General features: G+C 37.4%; 1 protein-coding gene across 1 annotated transcript; it reads left to right on the plus strand.

Moving 5' to 3' along the window:
- Positions 1–1,423: 1,423 nt before the first annotated feature.
- Positions 1,424–21,268, plus strand: LOC104223078 (putative pentatricopeptide repeat-containing protein At2g02150). Its single transcript, XM_070167133.1, is given in 7 exon segments — positions 1,424–1,569; positions 12,398–12,785; positions 14,779–15,567; positions 17,481–17,545; positions 17,819–17,838; positions 20,755–20,910; positions 21,069–21,268. Coding segments are annotated over 7 exon segments (1,764 nt in total).
- The last annotated feature ends 2,414 nt before the right edge of the window (positions 21,269–23,682 follow it).

Raw genomic sequence — 23,682 nt, forward strand, 5'->3', positions numbered from 1 at the left:
TCCAGATGGTGATTTTGGACTTGGGCTTTTGCCTGGATTTGCATTTGGAAATTTCTAGAAGGTTTCGACACTATTTGGCAAAAGTTAGAAATTTGAAGGTTTGAAATATTTATAAGTTTGCCTAAGAGTTGACTTTGATGATATTTGATTCGGATTGTGGTTTCAGGAATTGGAATGGCTTCATTATGTCATTTGGGACTTGTGTGCAAAATTTTACGTCACTTCGAGTTGATTTGATAAGGTTCGGCATGAGTTTTGTAAGTTGAAAGATTCAAAGTTCATTAAGTTCGATTTGAGGTGCGATTCGTGATTTTTGTTACATCCCGTACTTTAATATTAGGATGAGTCATAGTAATCCATATGAGTTCGAAGGGATTATGTCTATTAGGAGGGTATAGAGAATTTAAGATATTATTATTATAAGACCATGTAAGTTTTCAACTTTAAAATCGTTAGATAATGTGTTAGTGTGACATTTTCTTTTAAGTGAAGTGTTTTCATAAAAAATTTATAAGTATAATTTTGGATAGTTATCATTATTACAACTTTCGAATATGGTAAATTATACACATTATATAAGAAAGTTTATGATATTTTCTTTATTGTAAAGATAGAAATTATTTTCTCAAAAGAAAAAAAGGTTATCTTTTTACTATTTTAAGAACTAAGCGTACGAGAAATGTTTACTCTTTATATGAGATTAGAAAAATTATAAGTTGAGAAAATATATGTATTTTTATATAGATGTTTTAATGAAATAATAGTATATGTATTTATTTTATATGTTACCACATGACCAAGATAGTAAGTTGTATAAAGTGAATAGTATATTAAGTAGTTTGAGATAATTCTTAATTATGTGGATAATTATTAATTTAGTGGGAGATTAACGAATTAATTAAACTAATTAAGAAAATTGGATAAGCCTAAAGGCTTCCCAACATGGCAGCCAACTTACTCTATTTTTGATGGCTCTTAAATTCATATTAGAATATGGCAAAGTCTAAGAAATGTGAGTCGCACATCTACTTTCAAGAAAGAGTTAGAAAACCCACGTGTATTGCACTTTTGGAAACAAGGAAAAACTATGTCCTCTTCTCTACAACTACTACTAATATAATATTAGTAGAACTTCTTTTTAATTGAAAAGGCATGATGGTTGAAAATGTTTTGTTGGCAATTATCAAATATCAAAGCTTAAAGGAAATGGAGAATTCACATTTGCAGCTTAAGTTGATCAAGGCTAATTGAAAGCCCTTAACTTGGAAACTTTTAACTATCAGAAATGGGCTATGTTGCTTAAAGGTTATTTACTCAAATTAAGGATATTGGCATTGATCCGGATATAATTACATACAGTGCTCTAATTGATAGAATTGGTAAGCATGGGGAGCTAGATGATATGGTTTCTCTATACGAAGAAATGAAGAATGTTGGATGTTTTCCTGATGTAGTAACATATAATACACTGATCAATTATTTTTGTCGATCTGGAAGGATGGTATTAGCATTTAAGAATCTGCATGAGATGAAGAAAAGTGGCTTGAAGCCCAATGCTGTTACTTATAACACATTTATCAATGTTTTTGCAAAGAAGGGATGTTACAAGAAGCTATCAAATTCTTGGGTATATCAAATTAAAAAGGCTAGTGGATGCTACGAATATTTTGGAGCAAATGAAAGAAAATAATATCAGACCACACACATTACTCTATGGAAGGAGTGATTCTCTGACTTTTGCATTTGCCTATGTTACATTTGATTACCGTGAATATATATATATATATGGCTTTATATGTCAGTCATAGTATCTTTGTTGATTAACACATAACTTTTGTCAGGCAATGGAAATTCAAGTCTCTTATAGTGCGTAAGTCATAAACTCGTTTCCAGTAATTATGATTGAGGCATGGTGAGGATTGTTCATGTATACATGTACATAGCTGGCCTTAAATGTATTAAGTTTATCCCTTCTTTCTTTTTTGGCATTATCCAAATTATACGAAAGAAACGAGCAAACACACAGTTTTCATAAACGACTCTATTTATAGAAGTATAAGGGGTGCCTATGTTCTTGAATTTCCATATGTCATATTGTTTTATTGTCTATTCATGGGTCTTAGAAAAATATGTAAGTTGAAAAAGTTTACATCATGATATTATTCAAAGGCCTAATGGTCTTATGACATTCCGAAAGATTTTATTAACGTACTTCTCATGCATTGCATTCGTTTACATGTGCATTTATATATGACTCAGATAGAGTTATATACGTGTATATATGTATATATATGTATATGGGATATGGGAAAAGGTTACGCCGTTATATACACACCACCACCTGATCAGCTGGTATACGATGATTATGTTGCCCATAATGGCTGAAATATGACTCAGACGGCATTATATACGCGTATATATGTATATATATATATATGGGATATGGGAAAATATTACGGCATTATATACACACCACCACCTGATCAGCTGGTATATGTTGATGATTTTGCCCACAGTGGCACCAGATGGCATTATATACACGTATATATGTAAATATATGTATATGGGATACGGAAAAAATGTTACGGCGTTATAAACACACCACCACCTGATCAGCTGGTATACGATGATGATGTTGCCCATAGTGGCTGAAATGATATGATGGGATGCCCTCAGAGGCATGCTAATATTATGTACATACACACCAATGCATTACATGATATTTATATGCATATGCATGACATTAAAGATATTTCATGATTTTGATTCATAGAGCCATCCAATTTTACAGGCTGAGTTATTTACTCCATATTTTTCCATGTCCCTAATTAATGTTGACTTACTATTATGTTTCAGTTCTGCCTTACATACTCAGTACATTATTTGTACTGACATTCTTTTGTTGGGGACGTTGCATTCATGCTTGTAGGTATAGATAATTAGTTGAACGAGCCCTCATGGTAGACGAGATTGGCATTCTGTGAAGTATCAGTATGACTCCACCTCATTCGATGTGCTGTCGAGTCTATGGGTCATCGTGTTAGAGTTTGGCTACAGACATATGGGTAGGCCGGTACCATGTCCTATTTGATGTCAAATGATCTTAGAGGCTTTGTAGATAAAGGTTCGTTTTGTACAGTATGTTATAGGCCTTGACGACCCATATGTATTGATGTTTTAAGAACGATTTTTTATTGATACAGTGTTGCCCACTTACAGTTATATATTATATGATATGGCCATGTGGGCCCATGATTGTTACGAAAGGAGAGAGCTCAGCTAACTCGACCTATGTATGTCCTAGTTTTGGGTGAATGATCATGAGTTACAGAGTGGTTCGCTCGGGCTAGTTAGGCGCAGGGTGCCAGCCAGCCTCCCAAGGTTTGGGGCGTGACAAAGTGGTATCAGAGCGGGTCGTGTCCTAGTGAAGCCTACAAAGCCGTTCCTAGTAGATTCTCAGTTATGGGTGTGTTGCGCGCCATATTTATAATTGAGAGGCTATAGGGAATTTAGGAAATGTTACCCTTCTTTTGTTTCCAGATCGTGCCATAGAGCTGAGCCGTAAGAAGTTAGTTTGAAGTTTTCGCCAGGTATTGTATGCACTAGAGGTGCAGGTATTACAATAGTGCTTTAAGGCATACTTTCCACCTATGTTGAAGGGAGGTTATGAAAGAAACAGAAGATATTCTGCGATATTGAAAAGTAAGTAAGGTAAAAGTGAAGAAAATACGAGATACTCAAGTACAAAAAGGTTGTAAATAGTCCAGAGCTCAAATAGTAGTTGGTGTTTAGTTTAGTATACAAAGGAGACCGTATAGAAAGTTTTGAAAATCTCAAAGAGTTAACATTCGAGGACGAATGTTCTAAAGGGGGGATGGATGTTACATCCCATACTTTAATATTAGGATGAGTCGTAGTAATCCATATGAGTTCGAAGGGATTATGTCTATTAGGAGGTTATAGAGGATTTAAGATATTATTATTATGAGACCCTATAAGTTTACAACTTTAATATCGTTAGATATTGTGTTAGTGTGAAATTTTCTTTTAAGTTATCATTATCACTATTTTCGAATATGATAAATTATACACATTATATAAGAAAGTTTATGATCTTTTCTTTATTGTAAAGATAGAAATTATTTTCTCACAAGAAAAAAAAGGTTATCTTTTTACCATTTTAAGAACTAAGTTGTCACGACCCAAACCCCAATTCGGTCGTGATGGTGCCTCTCGTGAAGACAAGGCCAGCCAACTAACCCATCTCGCCCTTTTTAAAAAATAGTTAAATATTAATAAACAGTCTAAGTATGAATAGATTACCACAAACTAAGCAAAAGATCTTTATGATATGCGAAATACAGCCCAAACACAGCCCGATACCAGGGTATCACAAGTCACGAGCATCTATTAGGGTGTAAGTACAACTACAAGGTCTAAATTATACAAAATAGGAATAATGAAAAAAAGGGAGAAAAGCGATGTTGCGAACGCCGGCAGCCACCTCGCTAAACTCCGATAACTCTGCCTCTGATCAGCCAAAAACTCGCTACCGGGTGTATAAATACCTGCATCTGCACACAAGGTGCAGGGAGTAATGTGAGTACTCCAACAAAGTGAGTAATAAGGGTAAATAATAACAGAGTAGTAAGAAATCATGTAAAACAAACCATCATACTATATAGAGCAATGCAAAACCCTTTGAGAAAAGCAGTGAAACTGTGAAATCTTTAGAAAAACATCTTAGCTCAGTTTAAACCTCTTTTGAAAATGACTTTATCAACGGTTGTGCAAATGAATGCAAACAAATAGTGCAGATAAGCAAAGTAATCTGCCCCTCGGGCACAACACTCAATTAACAGATAATGCCAGGCAATTAGGTAGATATCTCATGAAGTGGCACAAACAACAGATAATGGCAGACAAATGAAATAAAGTAAACACATAGAACAGTACCAGCACCACTACGGCGTGCAACCCGATCCATATATCGCTGTGGCGTGCAGCCCGATCCATATTTTTCGTCGACGGCGCTCACTGGGGGTGTGCAGACTCCGGGAGGGGCCCTTTACGGTCCAAGTGCAATATCAAGCCATCTCGTGGCATCAAATTTAGGCTCGCGGCCTCATATAAATCACAAACAGCCTCGTTGCGTACATATCTTAGGCCCTCGGCCTCATAATCAAATCAGTATCTCACTGTTGCGGCGTGCAGCCCGATCCAAAAGTATCCTCACAATACAAGCCCTTGGCCTTACTCGGTCAAAAATCACAAAAGCCCCTCGGGCAGTGTCACACCTCCTTTTTACCTACAACCCCGAGAAGGGTGATATAGGGGAGTTTTTTCCAACTTAAAGTGACAATCAAAATGAGATTATTTTTATTAACAATTCAGAGTCGCCACTTGGGAGATTTATGGTGTCCCAAGTCACCGGTTGAATCCCGAATCGATGAAAAGCTTGACTCTGTTTAACAGTCCGCGAACCAGAAATCCGAGTAAGGAATTCTGTTAACCCGAGAGAAGGTGTTAGGCATTTCCAAGTTCTGTGGTTCTAGCATGGTCGCTCAACTGTTATATTCGGCTTAACTCTCTGATTCTAGAAACATGTTTTAACCTATGATGCCATTTTAATCTTTTGACCGCTTTTATTTAATTATTTTCAGGAAGATTGCAACGCTATTAAAACACGTCTTGGACCACGTCACATAAATGCACCCGCGGTCTTTGACATATTTTAACATTGTTGAGATTTTGATTTGGGTCACATAAATGCGCACATATTATTAAAACAACGCACTTAAAGCAATTACGCGTTCGCAACTTTGCGAGGGCCATGGAAATTCAACTAAATGGCATGCCTCGACTTCTAAAGATTCACATGTTAATTAAATGAGGGCCGTGCATTTTAAGATTTTGTTCGACATGACACACCTCGAACTATTAAAAGAATTATTCCTAATTAGGCTTATAGAACTAATCTGTCAACCCTTTTAAATAACAAACACATTCTTAATTCTAACTTAACATGCGCTAAAATAACAAATCAACCAGTTCTAACCACGTTCCCTCAGCAACACGTAAATCCCACTGGGAATCAAAGAATCTACCAACCAAACTCTTTAAAGCACAGTCTCACCTATGTAGATTTAACACTAAATCTCGATTTCACTTAGCTTCAACTACCACAAATTTGGGAAAAATATGACCGGAACTACAACTTAATTTCAACCATTAAAACCATCCTAACATATATTGAAGAAAAACATACCAACAATAATGAGAAGAACAAAAACAAAATAGCAACCAATTCTCATGCGCACATTGACTTCATACGTTACAACCATGTTTTGTAGAAATTACAGTGAACTCAAATGAAGCTACCAATAAACAACTTTTAAATACACCATCGTGGAAGAGCAAATCTCATAACTGAAGCTTCCAAATAAATAATAGCAAAATGTAAAGGATAACAGAGGAAAGAATGCACCTGAAATGAATATTTCAATCTCCCAAATGTTCAACAGTTAGACGAGCCAAAATGAAACAGTGGCTGCAAAGGAACTCGAATCAGACAGCAACTCGGATGGAACCTCAAACGAACTTCGACCAGACCTCGAGACTCGTTGGACTCTCGCCGGATTCAACTCGATTGAGCTTGGATGACAGTAACGCTTTCAAAAACAACTTACAGTTAATCGAGGGACAAGAAACCCGGTGATGGGAACTCGGCAATTCAGCAAACAACAACAAATGTTAAACAAGAATCATGAACTGTACTCGAACGGCGATTTAGACTTCGAAACCAGTATCACCTCGAATCGATACCGGAAGACTCGAAAACGGACAGAACTTTGGGGCGATTCCGGAACGTCTTTAGCTGAATTTCAGTTCCGGTTTTGGTGCTGGATTGGGTTGGTTTCTGAGATTGTTTTTCCTTGTTGTGTTGTTGCGTTTTCCAGCAGAGCTTTTGGAGCTTTTGGCATTATTTTTTGGAAGGAGATGAGTGGCTTTTTCGTGTATTTCCGAGTAGGGGTCGCTGGTTGGTGTTTTCTCTCGCCAGTGATCAATTCCGGCGAAGCAATAGCTCGAGCGAAGGAAATGGAAGAAGGGTCGAGGTCAGCAGCTGCAGCTTCATCTCTCTTCAGTGTATTTCAAGAATTAGGGTTTTGTGTTTGGTTCCGTGCTCTCTTGTTCAAGAAGAAGAAGAAGTAGCCATGGGTGTGCGGCTAAAATTCTTGACTGCTTGGAGAAGATGAAAGGTCTCTCAATGTAAAAACGGCTGAAGCTGTGATGCCTAGGGGTCAGTCGCGCTTTCTCAAAGTTGAAGGAGAAGATAAGGACGATGGGGAAGGGTCTGTTTTTTGTTAAGAATCTGCCATTGAAATGGCTCCTCCTCTCTTGTTGAAGGAGACCAGATTTTTGAGGGGAAAGGGGTCTTTCATGAAGGCTGCGCAGCTGAGTCTATTCCCCTGCTAGAAACGGTTGATGGTTGTATGTATATAGGTCTAGATTTTTGGTAGGGTTTTTAGGTTAAGGGGTATGGGCCAAGGAATTATGTGCTTGGAAATTATGGGCTAAGTCCAAAATTAGGCCTAAAAATGGGTTGCTCGAGCCCAAGTTCTATCCTTTCCCCGCGAACAAGACTAAAAATACGATCTTAATTATTAATTAGTCCTACTTAAGTAAAATAGCTATTAAAATAAGACTTACGTTTTAAAATAAATTATATTTTTTTTGGTATTTTTCAATATTAAAAATGACTACAAAACATTAATGGAATAATTTTTGTAATTTTCATTTTTCTTGTTATAAAATAAAGTAAAAGAGTCAAAATTAATTAAAATAGTTATATTAGGCCTAAATTAAATATTTACATGCTAAAATATGAAAAATCTTGAGGAGGGTCAAAAATCACATGTCTACAGGCAGTAGTAAAACATGATGCTCAGCCCAAAAAACATTATTAGAAATATCATTTCAAGTGTTAAAGCAAAATAAACTTGGCTGAGTTTTGAAAACAGTGGAAAATACATGACTGAGTTCAAGTATAAAATCAAAACAGTGAAGAAATATCAACAACAATCCCCGAAGGTTTCAAATAGCTGGCACGAAGCCCAAATATGGCAATCAGCCCAATACGTAATGATCGCAAATTAGTTTCAGTCATATACGCGGTAAAATCATCAATCAGGATGAACCAAGCCCCAATCCCCAAATAGTGCATGACCCCATGCTCGTCAACCAGCGTGTGTCTCACCTCAATATAGCACTACGATGTGCAAATCAGAGGTTTCAAACCCTCAGGATATAATTTACAATCATTACTCACTTGAAACCGACTAATTCTCTAGCTCGTGACGCCTTTGCCTCTCGAATCGGCCTCAGAATGCTCCAAATCTAGCCGAAATCAGTACCAAACCATCAAAATATGTTAAGGGAATAAATCCCACTTGAAATTAAACAAATTACCACAAAATTCCCGAAATTGGTCAAACCCGACCCCCGGGCCCACATTACTGAATTTGACAAAATTAACAAAACTAGAATCCTTATACTTTCACGAGTCCAATTACGATACCATTTGGTCCTTCAAATCATCATTTTACATTATTGAAAGATTTTACAATTTCTTCCCAAATTTCATCCCAAATCACGAATTAAATGATGAATTCAGTGATATATTCATGTACTCTAGCCAAATTTTAGTTAGAATCACTTACCCCGATGAATTTCTTGAAAAACCTTTGAAAAATTGCCAAAATCCGAGCTCTCTAGGTCAAAATATCAAATAAAACCGAAAACCTCATATTTATAGAGTAACCAACAGATTTCCACTTCCGCGGGCCGCACAAAATCGACCGCAATCCGCATAAACCAGTACGGTCCGCACCAAAATGACCGCGGCTTCACAGATTTTCTCTGTAGTGACAGATGTCCAAATTTCGATTCCTTTACCTTTCTGGAAACTAGACACGAAAGGCTACAACTTTTGTTTTTGAATCATCAAACAATTCCTTGTAGATCAAAAGATATGAGCTTCCAAAGTTGGACCGACGACCTGCGGGTCTTCATGACCGCGGACCGCGGATCATTTTCTGCGCCCAGCACTAAAACTTCTGCCCCCATCAATTTTCTAAGTTCAGGAATGTCCGGACTCGCTTGAAACTCACCCGAAACAAACCCGAGGTCCTCAAACCTCAACCCAAACATACCAACACCTCCCATAACATCATTAACAACTAGTCGAGCTTTCGAATCACTCAAAACAACATCAAAACACCAAATCAACTTCGGATTCAAGCTTAAGAACTTAGAAATTTCAAATTCCACAAACAACGCCGAAACTTATCAAATCATGTCTGATTGAACCCAAATTTTGCACACAAGTCATAAATGACATACTGGAGCTATTCCAACTTCTTGAGTCGGATTTTGATCTCGATATCAAAATTCAACCCCTTGGTCAAATTTTCAAACTTCGGCTTCTCATTTTCGCCATTTCAAGCCTAATTAAACTACAAACTTCCAAATAATTTTCCGGGCACGATCCTAAATCCAAAATTACCATACAAAGCTAACCAAATCATAAAAATTTCGATCCGAGATCATATACAAACATGTCAATTATTGGTGAAACCTTTCAAATTTTAAGCTTTCAACTGAGGCTGTTCTTCCAAATTAAATTCTGATTAACCTAAAACCCAACACCAGCGAGTTACATAAGTCATATTACATCACACGGGGCAAGTCATTCCCGAGAACTGGCGAGCGAAATGCAAAAGCTCAAAACGACCGGTCGGGTCGTTACATAAGCGTAGGAGAAATTTTTACTCTTTATATGAGATTAGAAAAATCATAGATTTAGAAAATATATGTATTTTTATATAGATATTTTAATGAAATAATAGTGTATGTATTTATTTTATATGGTACCACATGACCATGATAGTAAGTTATATAAAGTGAATAGTATATTAAGTAGTTTGAGATAATTCTTAATTATGTGGATAATTATTAATTTAGTGGGAGATTAACTAATTAATTAAGCTAATTAAGAAAATAAGATAAGCCTAAAGGCTTCCCAACATGGCAGCCAACTTACTCTATTTTTGATGACTCTTAAATTCATATTAGTATGTGAAAAAGTCTAAGACATGTGAGTCACACATCTACTTTCAAGAAAGAGTTATAAAACCCATGTGTCTTGCAATTTTGGAAACAAGGATAAACTATTTCCTCTTCACAGAGCCATCCAGTTTTACAAGCTAAGTCATTTACTCCATGTTTCTTCCATGTTAGTAATTAATGTTGACTTACTCTTATGTTTCAGTTCTTCCTTACATACTCAGTACATTATTCGTACTGACATCCTTTTGTTGGGGATGCTGCATTCATGCCTATAGGTATAGATAATCAGTTCGACGAGCCCTCATAGTAGACGAGATTGGCATTCTGCGAAGTATCGGTAAGACTCCACCTTATTCGGTGTGCAGCCGAGTCTATGGGTCATCGTGTCAGAGTTTGGCTACACACTTTTGTGCAGGCCGGTACTTTGTCCTATTTGATGTCAAATGATCTTAGAGGCTTTGTAGATAGAGGTTCGTTTTTTAAAGTATGTCAGAGGCCTTGACGGCCCATATATATTGATGTTTTAGGAACGATAGTTTATTGATACTGTGTTGCCCACTTACAGTTATACATTATAAGTTGTGGCCATGTGGGCCCATGGTTGTTACGAAAGCAGTGAGCTCAGCTAACTCGACCTCTGTATGTCCTAGTTTTGGGTTGAATGATCATAAGTTACTGAGTGGTTCGCTCGGGCTAGTTAGGCACTGGGTGCCAGCCACGCCTCCCAGGGTTTGGGGCATGACAAAGTGGTATCCGAGCGGGTCGTGTCCTCGGGAATTCTAAAAAGCCGTGCCTAGTAGAGTCTCGCTTATGTGTGTGTTGCGCACTACATTTATAATTGATAGGCTATAGGGCATATAGGAAATGTTACCCTTCTTTTGTTTCTAGATCGTGCCATAGGGCTGAGTCGTAAGAAGTTAATTTGAAGTTTTTGCCAGGTTTTGTATGCACTAGAGGTGCAGGTAATACAATAGTGCTTTAAGGTGTAATTTCCACCTATGTTTAAGGGAGGTTATGAAAGAAACAGAAGATACACTACGATATAAAAAAGTAAGTAAGATAAAAGTGACGAAGATACGAGGTACTCGAGTACAAAAAGGTTGTGAATAGTCCAGAGGTCAAATAGTAGTTGGTGTTTAGTTTAGTATACAAAGGAGACCCTAGCGAAACTTTTGAAAATCTCAAAGAGTTAATATTAGAGGATGAATGTTCTAAAGGGGGGAAGGATATTAAATCCCGTACTTTAATATTAGGATTAGTCGTAGTAATCCATATGAGTTCGAAAGGATTATGTCTATTAGGAGGTATAGAGGATTTAAGATATTATTATTATGAGACTCTATAAGTTTAAAACTTTAATATCGTTAGATATTGTGTTAGTGTGATATTTTCTTTTAAGTGAAGTGTTTTCATAAAAAATTTATAAGTATAATTTTGGATAATTACCTTATTACTATTTTCGAATATGGTAAATTATACACATTATATAAGAAAGTTTACAATAGTTTCTTTATTGTAAAGATAGAAATTATTTTCTCACAAGAAAAAAAGGTTATTTTTTTACCATTTCATGAACTAAGCGTACGAGAAATTTTTACTCTTTATATGAGATTATAAAACTTATAAGTTGAGAAAATATATGTATTTTTATATAGATGTTTTAATGAAATAATAGTGTATGTATTTATTTTATATGGTACCACATGACCATGATAGTAAGTTATATAAAGTGAGCAGTATATTAAGTAGTTTGAGATAATTCTTAATTATGTGGATAATTCTTAATTTAGTGGGAGATTAACTAATTAATTAAGCTAATTTAAAAAATTGGATAAGCCTAAAGGCTTCCCAACGTGGCAGCCAACTTACTCTATTTTTGATGACTCTTAAATTCATATTAGTATGTGGCAAAGTCTAAGAAATGTGAGTCAAACATCTACTTTCAAGAAAGAGTTAGAAAACCCATGTGTCTTGCACTTTTGGAAACAAGGAAAAAATATTTCCTCTTCTCTACAACTACTACTAATATAATATTAGTATAACGTCTTTTTAATTGAAAAGGCATGATGGTTGAGAATGTTTTGTCGGAAATTATTAAAGATGAAAGCTTAAAGGAAATGGAGAATTCACATTTGCAGCTTAAGTTGATCAATGCTAATTAAAAGCCCTTAACTTGTAAACTTTTAACTATCAGAAATGGGCATGTTGCTAAAAGCTTATTTACTCAGATTAATGATATTGGCATTGATCTGGATATAATTACATAAATTTCTCTCATTGATGAAATTGGTAAGCATGGGGAGCTAGACGATATAGTTTCTCTATACGAAGAAATGAAGAAAGTTGGATGTTTTCCTGATGTAGTAACATATAATACACTGATCAATTGTTTTTGTCGATCTGGAAGGATGGTATTTGCATTTAAGAATCTGCATGAGATGAAGAAAAGTGGCTTGAAGCCCAATGTTAGTTACTTATAACACATTTATTGATGTTTTTGCAAAGAAGGGATGTTACAAGGAACTATCAAATTCTTTGTTGACATGAGGCGGGTTGGTCTTGCTCCTAATGAATTTACTTATACTTCATTGATTGATGCACATTTTAAAGCTGGTAAAGTTGATAAAGCTTTGAAACTTGTTAAAGAGATGCTAGAGGTAGGAGTTAAGTTAAATATTGTGACCTACGCGACATTGGTAGGAAGCTAAAGAAGTTTTTTTTTCTGTCATGCTTAGGGCTTGACTTTTGAAATAGAAATTTGGGGGTTTGAGGGAGCATTCGAGCATGGATTTTGGTAAATTTGATATGTATAGACTCGTGGCGAGATAAGAAATTCGGTGATGTCAGTTTTCTGATTTTTCGAGAAGTGGGCTCGGCGCTCGGATTTTGCCAACTTCGTGATTTTCGATATTTTTTGAGTCTTTTCGATTGGGTTGTATTCCCTTAGCCTATTGTAACGTATTACTTGTGGTTTTGATCAGATTCGATGCTCGAGGAGGTTGATTTGCGAGCCAAGGGAGTAGGGAGCTAGAATTTTTGCCTGCTTGAGGTGAGTAATGGTTATAAATGATGTTCTGAAGGTTTGAAACCCCGGATTTGCATAACGTGGGGCTATGTTGAGATGAGACACATGCTGTATGATGAGTGTGGGGTCTGTTACTACTGGGGATTTGGACTCGGTCCATCCCGTTTGATGACTCTACTGTACTTTTGACTGAGACTTAATTAATATCATTATATTATGGGCTAGTTGCCATGTTTGGGGCTTTCTGCCGATCTGTAGAACCCTTAAGGGGCATTTGTATTGGTTGACCTCACTTTTCTTGTCGAAATCATACCCTCAGTCATGTTTTTAACTGATAAACATAATATGAACCAGCTTTAGGAATTGTTAAATCCTAATGAGAGTAATGTGTGGGTTGAGAACCCCGTCTTATCTTAGTGTGCCCGAGAGGACAAGTCTATATTGACTGAGAGGTGTCGATAACCCCATGGTGAGGGTATTTGATATGCTATGGATCGGGCTGCACGCCATAGCAGTATATATATTATATGGATCGGACTGCACGCCATAGTAGTATATTATATGGATCGGACTGCACGCCGTAGTAGTATATTATATGGATTGGACTGCATGCTGCAGTAGTATATTATATGGGTCGGACTGCACGCCAGAGTAGTATAGCGCTTGGGCTGAAGGAGCCCTTCCGGAGTCTGCACACCCCTAGTAAGCGCAGTCGACTATTCTTGGATCGGGATGCACGCCGCAGCAGTATATAGATATATATGGATCGGGTTGCGCGCCGCAGCAGTATACTATAAGGATCGGGCTACACGCCGCAGCAGTAAGAATATGAATTTGGTTATCGTGGGGAGTAAATGAAATGAATACTGGCTTAAAGGACTTTTAACTGACTTCTTCATTCAGTTACTGTTTTTGATATTCTCAATGTTTTAATATAGAACCGCGTAGTGTTTTACGAGTTTTCTTTCCGTCAGTCATTATTTATTGCTAATACTCACTGAGTTGGAGTACTCACTTTACTGCCTGCACCATGTGTGTAAATACAGGAATCCCGGAGGCATAGTTTGAACTTTCTTTTGTTGTTCAGCTTATTTCGGAGTCATCGAGGTAGTTGCATGGCGTCCGCAGGACCCGATTTCTCCCCTTATCCTCTTTATTTTCCGCATTCTAGACAACTCTATGTATAAGTTGCTACACAGACTTGTATTAGAGGCTTTTGGCTCGTGACACCAAATCGGTGGGATTTATATTGATATTTTATGGCTCTATGGATCTATTGCTACAGACTTATAATCATGTTAATTTTGCATTAAATCCTATTAATTGGTAATGAATTCTACATAAGGGAATGTGAGTGACGAATTGGTTGGGCTTGCCTAGCACCGTGTTGGGTGCCATCACGACCGGGGATTGGAGACGTGACAAGTTGGTATCAGAGCCTAGGTTACTAGGTCTCGCGAGTCTTGAGTCGGTTTAATAGAGTCTCGCGGATCGGTATGGAGACGTATGTACTTATCCTCGGGAGGCTGCAGAACCTGTTAGGAAAATTCCACATTCTTGAAATTCTTGTCGTGCGAACTTGTTGCTCCGAATACTAAATTTCTCTTTATTCCATTCTCTCATAGATGGTGAGGACTCTAGCAACCGGATGCGCCGGACGACCACCAATACCACCTACTGAGGCTACTAGAGGTCGTGGATGCGGTTGTGGTAGAGGCAGAGAAGCAGGGGCAGCACCTGTGGATCCTTTAGTTGCCCCAGCTCAGGACCAGGCTCTAGCAGCACCAGTGCAGGCACCAGCTGTGCCCATTGTGATACCGGGTCTACAAGAGACGTTGGCCCAGATATTGACAGTTTGCACGGGCCTGGCTCAGGTGGTTTCAGCCACCACAGTAGCAGCAGCTACTTCGCAGGCCGGGGGAGGCAATCAGACCCCCGCTGCTCGCACACCTGAGCAGGTAATGCAGGGATTACAGACTCTAGAGGCACCTCCAGCTCAGCCAGTGGTACCCGTTCAGGGGTACAGGGTTCCAGTTATGCTAGACGATGAGCAGTGTTGTCTTGAGAGTTTCAGTAGATTTCAGCCTCCTTCTTTCAGTGGTGCTCAGGGCGAGGATGCCCAGGGTTTTCTCGACAAGTGTCAGCGTATGCTTCGGACAGCAGGGATTCTTGAGTCCAGCGGTATGGCTTTTACTACATTTCAATTTACTGGAGCGGCCTTCACTTGGTGGGAGGCGTATGAGCGGCGTAAGCCGGCAGGTGCAGCACCTTTAACTTGGCAGGAGTTCTCCACTCTCTTCTTGGAGAAGTGGATACCGCAGTCTCAGAGGGAGGAGCTGCGTAGGCAGTTTGAGTGGCTTCGCCAGGGAGATATGACTGTGTCTCAGTATGAAGCAGATTTTCTGAGTTGGCTCGTCATGCCTCATGGATAGTTCCGACTGATCGGGAGGGGATTAAGAGGTTATAACATTTTTGGATGAGGATTAAAGAGGGTTTCGACTGGGATAGATTGGAGGTGAGTCTTATGACCTAAAAACATCATTTAATTGTCGATTCAACATCTAAATTCATGGAAATTTGATTAAAAAGGGAAGGATTAGGGCTTGACTTTTGAAATAGAAATTTGGGGGTTTGAGGGAGCATTCGAGCTTGGATTTTGGTAAATTTGATATGTATAGACTCGTGGCGAGATAAGAAATTTGGTAATGTCAATTTTCTGATTTTTCGAGAAGTGGGCTCGGGGCTCGGATTTTGCCAACTTCGTGATTTTCGATATTTTTTGAGTCTTTTCGATTGGGTTGTATTCCCTTAGCCTATTGTAACGTATTACTTGTGGTTTTGATCAGATTCGACGCTCGAGGAGGTTGATTTGCGAGCCAAGGGAGTAGCGAGCTAGAATTTTTGCCTGCTTGAGGTGAGTAATGGTTATAAATGATGTTCTGAAGGTTTGAATCCCCGGATTTGCATAACGTGGTGCTATGTTGAGATGAGACACATGCTGTATGATGAGTGTGGGGTCTGTTACTACTGGGGATTTGGACTCGGTCCATCCCGTTTGATGACTCTACTGTACTTTTGACTGAGACTTAATTAATATCATTATATTATGGGCTAGTTGCCATGTTTGGGGCTTTCTGTCGATCTATAGAACCCTTAAGGGGCATTTGTATTGGTTGACCTCACTTTTCTTGTCGAAATCATACCCTCAGTCATGTTTTTAACTGATAAACATAATATGAACCAGCTTTAGGAATTGTTAAATCCTAATGAGAGTAATGTGTGGGTTGAGAACCCCGTCTTATCTTAGTGTGCCCGAGAGGACAAGTCTATATTGACTGAGAGGTGTCGAGAACCCCATGGTGAGGGTATTTGATATGCTATGGATCGGGCTGCACGCCATAGCAGTATATATATTATATGGATCGGACTGCACGCCATAGTAGTATATTATATGGATCGGACTGCACGCCGTAGTAGTATATTATATGGATTGGACTGCATGCTGCAGTAGTATATTATATGGGTCGGACTGCACGCCACAGTAGTATAGCGCTTGGGCTGAAGGAGCCCCTCCGGAGTCTGCACACCCCTAGTAAGCGCAGTCGACTATTCTTGGATCGGGATGCACGCCGCAGCAGTATATATATATATATATATGGATCGGGTTGCGCGCCGCAGTAGTATACTATATTGATCGGGCTGCACGCCGCAGCAGTACAAATATGAATTCGGTTATCGTGAGGAGTAAATGAAATGAATACTGGCTTAAAGGACTTTTAACTGACTTCTTCATTCAGTTACTGTTTTTGATATTCTCACTGTTTTAATATAGAACCGCGTAGTGTTTTACGAGTTTTCTTTCCGTCAGTCATTATTTATTGCTAATACTCACTGAGTTGGAGTACTCACTTTACTGCCTGCACCATGTGTGCAAATACAGGAATCCCGGAGGCATAGTTTGAACTTTCTTTTGCTGTTCAGCTTATTCCGGAGTCATCGAGGTAGTTGCATGGCGTCCGCAGGACCCGATTTCTCCCCTTATCCTCTTTATTTTCCGCATTCTAGACAACTCTATGTATAAGTTACTACACAGACTTGTATTAGAGGCTCTTGGCTCGTGACACCAGATCGGTGGGATTTATATTGATATTTTATGGCTCTATGGATCTATTGCTACAGAGTTATAATCATGTTAATTTGGCATTAAATCCTATAAATTGGTAATGAATTCTACATAAGGGATTGTGAGTGACGAATTGGTCGGGCTTGCCTAGCATCGTGTTGGGCGCCATCACGACTGGGGATTGGGGTCGTGACAATGCTGAAGGATGGGATTATCCCAAATTTAGATGTCTATACTGCTTTTATCCTTGGGTATATCAAATCAAAAAGGCTAGTGGATGCTACGAATATTTTAGAGCAAATGAAATAAAATAATATCAGACCAGACACATTAATCTATGGAAGGAGTGATTCTCAGACTTTTGCATTTGCCCATGTTACATTTGATTACTGTAAATATATATATGGCTTTATATGTCAGTCATAGTATCTTTGTTGATGAACACATAACTGTGATTAGGCAATGGAAATTCAAGTCTCTTATAGTGCGTAACTCATATACCCGTTTCTATTAATTATGATTGAGGCATGGTGAGGATACAGGTACATAGTTGGCCTTAAAGGTATTAAGTCTATCCCTTCTTTCTTTTTTGGCATTATCCAAACTATACGGAAGAAACGAACAAACATACAGTTTTCATAAACGACTCTATTTATAAAAGTATTAGGGGTGCCTATGTTCTTGAATTTCCATATGTCATATTGTTTTATTGTTTGTTCATGAGTCTCAGAAAAATACGTAAGTTGAAAAAGTTTACATCATGATATTATTCAAAGGCCTAATGGTCTTATGACATTTCAAAAGATTTTATTAACGTACTTCTCATGCATTGAATTCGTTTACATGTGCATTTACCCATGACTCAGATGACGTTATATACATGTATATATGTATATATATGTATATGGGATATGGGAAAAGGTTACGGCGTTATATACGCACCAACACCTGATCAGCTGGTATACGATGATGATGTTGCCTACAGTGGCTGAAATATGACTCAGACAACATTATATATGCGTATATATGTATGTATGTATATGTATATGGGATATGGGAAAATGTTATGGCGTTATATACGCACCACCACCTGATCAACTGGTATATGTTGATGATTTTGCTCACAGTGCACCAGATGGCATTATATATGTGTATATATGTATATATATATATATATATACATATATATGTATAGCGATATGGGAAAAATGTTACGGCATTATAAACCCACCACCACCTGATCAGTTGGTATACGATGATTATGTTGCCCACAATAGCTGAAATGATATGATGGGATGCCCTCAGAGGCTTGACAATATTATGTACATACAGACCAATGCATTACATGACATTTATATGCATATGCATGACATTAAAAATATTTCGTGATTTTGATTCACAGAGCCATCCAGTTTTATAGGCTGAGTCATTCACTCCATGTTTCTTCCATGTTTGTAATTAATGTTGACTTATTGTTATGTTTCAGTTCTTCCTTACATATTCAGTACATTATTCGTACTGACGTCCTTTTGTTGGGGATGCTACATTCATGCCTGCAAGTATAGATAATCTGTTTGACGAGCCCTCATAGTAGACGAGATTGGCATTCTGCGAAGTATCGGTAAGACTCCACCTTATTTGGTGTGCAGCCGTGTCTATGGGTCATCGTGTTAGAGTTTTGTTACACACTTATGTGTAGGCCGGTACCCTGTCCTATTTGATGTCAAATGATCTTAGAGTCTTTGTAGACAGAAGTTCGTTTTGTAAAGTATGTCAGGGGCCTTGACGGCCCATATATATTGATGTTTTAGGAATGATAGTTTATTGATACAGTGTTACTCACTTACAGTTATACATTATAAATTGTGGCCATGTGGGCCCATGGTTGTTACGAAAGCAGTGAGCTCAGCTAACTCGACCTATGTATGTCCTAGTTTTGGGTTGAATGATCATAAGTTACTGAGTGTTTCACTCGAGCTAGTTAGGCGTCGGGTGCCAGCCTCACCTCTCAGGGTTTAGGGCATGACAAAGTGGTATCAGAGCGGGTCGTGTCCTAGGGAATTCTAAAAAGCCGTGCCTAGTAAAGTCTCACTTATGTGTGTGTTGCGTGCTACATTTATAATTGAGAGGCTATAGGGCATGTAGGAAATGTTACCCTTCTTTTGTTTCTAGATCGTGCCTTAGAGCTGAGCCATAAGAAGTTAATTTGAAGTTTTTGCCAGGTTTTGTATGCACTAGAGGTGTAGGTAATACAACAGTGCTTTAAGGTGTAATTTCCACTTATGTTGAAGGGAGGTTATGAAAGAAACAGAAGATACGTTGCGATATTAAAAAGTAAGTAAGGTAAAAGTGAAGAAAATACGAGGTACTCATGTACAAAAAGTTTGTGAATAGTCCAGAGCTCAAATAGTAATTGGTGTTTAGTTTAGTATACAAAGGAGACCCTAGCAAAAGTTTTGAAAACCTCAAAGAGTTAACATTCGAGGATGAATTTTCTAAAAGAGGGATGGATGTTAAATCCCGTACTTTAATATTAGGATGAGTCGTAGTAATCCATATGAGTTCGAAGGGATTATGTCTATTAGAAGGTATAGAGGATTTAAGATATTATTATTATGAGACCCTGTAAGTTTACAACTTTAATATCATTAGATATTGTGTTAGTGTGATATTTTCTTTTAAGTGAAGTATTTTCATAAAAAAATTATAAGTACAATTTTGGATAATTACCTTATTACAATTTTCGAATATGGTAAATTATACACATTATATAAGAAAGTTTACGATATTTTCTTTATTGTAAAGATAGAAATTATTTTCTCACAAGAAAAAAATGGTTGTCTTTTTACCATTTTATGAACTAAGCGTACGAGAAATTTTTACTCTTTATATGAGATTATAAAAATTATAAGTTGAGAAAATATATGTATTTTTATATAGATGTTTTAATAAATAATAGTGTATGTATTTATTTTATATGGTACCAAATGACCATGATAGTAAGTTATGTAAAGTGAGTAGTATATTAAGTAGTTTGAGATAATTCTTAATTATGTGGATATTTATGAATTTAGTGGGAGATTAACAAATTAATTAAGCTAATTAAGAAAATTGGATAAGCCTAAAGGCTTCCCAACGTGGCAGCCAACTTACTCTATTTTTGATGACTCTTAAATTCATATTAGTATGTGGCAAAGTCTAAGAAATGTGTGTCAAACATCTACTTTCCAGAAAGAGTTAGAAAACTCACGTGTCTTGCACTTTTGGAAACAAGGAAAAACTATTTCCTCTTCTCTACAACTACTACTAATATAATATTAGTAGAACTTCTTTTAAATTGAAAAGGCATGATGGTTGAGAATGTTTTGTCGGCAATTATTAAAGATGAAAGCTTAAAGGAAATAGAGAATTTACATTTGCAGCTTAAGTTGATCAATGCTAATTGAAAGCCCTTAACTTGGAAACTTTTAACTATCAGAAACGGGCTATGTTGCTAAAAGCTTATTTACTCAGATTAAGGATATTGGCATTGATCCGGATATAATTACATACAATTCTCTCATTGATGGAATTGGTGAGCATGGGGAGCTAGACGATATGGTTTATCTATACGAAGAAATGAAGAAAGTTGGATGTTTTCCTGATGTAATAACATATAATACACTGATCAATTATTTTTTTCAATCTGGAAGGATGGTATTAGCTTTTAAGAATCTGCATGAGATGAAGAAAAGTGGCTTGAATCCCAATGTTGTTACTTATAACACATTTATCGATGTTTTTGCAAAGAAGGGATGTTACAAGAAGCTATCAAATTCTTTGTTGACATGAGGCGGGTTGGTCTTGCTCCTAATGAATTTACTTATACTTCATTGATTGACGCACATTTTAAAGCTGGTAAAGTTGATAAAGCTTTGAAACTTGTTAAGGAGATGCTAGAGGTAGGAGTTATGTTAAATATTATGACCTACACGACATTGGTAGGAAGCTGAAGAAGTTTTTTTTGGCCATGCTGAAGGATGGGTTTATCCCAAATTTAGATGTTTATACTGCTCTCATCCTTGGGTATATCAAATCAAAAAGACCAGTGGATGCTACGAATATTTTGGAGCAAATGAAAGAAAATAATATCAAACCAGACACATTACTCTATGGAATGAGTGATTCCTTGACTTTTACATTTGCCCATGTTACATTTGATTACCGTGAATATATATATGGCTTTATATGCCAGTCATAGTATCTTTATTGATGAACACATAATTGGGTCAGGCAATGGAAATTCAAGTCTCTTATAGTGCATAACTCACATACCCTTTTCCAGTAATTATGATTGAAGCATGGTGAGGATTTTTCATGGATACAGGTACATAGCTGGACTTAAAAGTATTAAGTCTATCCCTTCTTTCTTTTTTGGCTTTATCCAAATTATACGGAAGAAACGAGCAAACACACAGTTTTCATAAATGACTCTATTTATAAAAGTATTAGGGGTGCCTATATTCTTGAATTTCCTTATGTCATATTGTTTTATTGTTTGTTCATGGGTCTCAGAAAAATATATAAGTTGAAAAAGTTTACATCATGATATTATTCAAAGGCCAAATGTTGTTATGACATTCCGAAAGATTTTATTAACGTACTTTTTATGCATTGCATTCGTTTACATGTGCATTTACCCATGACTCAGATAGCGTTATGTACGGGTATATATGCATATATATGAATATGGGATATGGGAAAAGGTTACGGCGTTATATACAGACCACCACCTGATCAGCTGGTATACGATGATGATGTTGCCCCCAGTGGCTGAAATATGACTCAGACGGTGTTATATACGCGTATATATATTTATGTATATATATGTATATGGGATATGGGAAAATGTTACGGCATTATATACGCACCACCACCTGATCAGCTAGTATATGATGGTGATGTTGCCCACAGTGGCTGAAATGATATGATGGGATGCCCTCAGAGGCTTGATACTATTATGTACATACAGACTAATGCATTACATGACATTTATATGCATATGCACGACATTAAATATATTTCATGATTTTGATTCATAGAGCCATCCAGTTTTACAGGCTGAGTCATTTACTCTATGTTTCTTCCATGTCCGTAATTAATGTTGACTTACTGTTATGTTTTAGTTTTGCCTTACATACTCAATACATTATTCGTACTAACGTCCTTTTGTTGGGGACGATGCATTCATGCCTGTATGTATAGATAATCAGTTTGACAAGCCCTCATAGTAGATGAGATTGGCATTCTGCGAAGTATCGGTAAGATTTCACCTCATTCGGTGTGCAGCCGAGTCTATGGGTCATCGTGTTAGAGTTTGGCTACAGACTTATAGGTAGGCCGGTACCCTGTCCTATTTGATGTCAAATGATCTTAGAGGCTTTATAGACAGAGGTTCGTTTTGTACAGTATGTCAGAGGCCTTGATGGCCCATTATAAGTTGTGGCCATGTGGGCCCATTATAAGTTGTGGCCATGTGGGCCCATGATTGATACGCAAGGAGTGAGCTCAGCTAACTCGATCTATGTATGTCCTAGTTTTGGTTGAATGATCATGAGTTACAGAGTAGTTCGCTCGGGCTAGTTAGGCGCTGGGTTCCAGCCACACCTCAGGTTTGGAGTGTGACAATTTTGATGTTGTTATGAATGGTTTAGTGCCTTGAGTAAGTCTATGTTATGTTATAAGACTTGTTAGTATGTTCGAAAGGGGTCCCGATGGACTCGGTGAGTTTCGGATAGGTTTAGATTGTGTTGCGCTCATTTTTTTATGTTTTGATGTCGTTTCTTCAAGCATAAATGGTACCACATTAAGCAAGTGAGCTACAATTTCTGTTCTGATTGAAGCATTATATACGCATTGCAATTTTGGATAAGCATAAATGGCCATTTTACAAAGAATTGGCTTTCTAGAATTTTTTCACATTAATTACGAAATTCCCAATGAATTCGTATTTAAAAATCTGCACTATTTTCAAATATTGAAACTGACGTATCTTCTTCATTATAAGGTCAAATAGAGTGATTCAAAATTCTAACTTGACTAAAATATCACAAAGAATCCATTGGAGGCATCAAAAGAGAGTTTCAACATCGTTTGGCACAAAGAAAGAGGAAGAACAACTGGGAAGAAATATATAATATCGAGGGTTTGTTCATTTTGGACATATTTTGAGTTGGGGAACTCTGATTTGGCCAATTTTGGAGGAAATTTTCACCACATGAATTGGGTTTCGATCCGTTCGGAGGTTGATGCTCACCGGATGGCATTTCTAAAGTATCGATTGGCTTGCTCGGTATTAGATTTGGCTTGTTCGAGGTAAGCAACACTTCTTAACTTGCTGCTGAGGGTATGAATCCCTATACCTACA

This window comes from Nicotiana sylvestris, chromosome 2 (assembly GCF_000393655.2).
Source record: "Nicotiana sylvestris chromosome 2, ASM39365v2, whole genome shotgun sequence".
NCBI classification, from domain to species: Eukaryota; Viridiplantae; Streptophyta; class Magnoliopsida; order Solanales; family Solanaceae; genus Nicotiana; species Nicotiana sylvestris.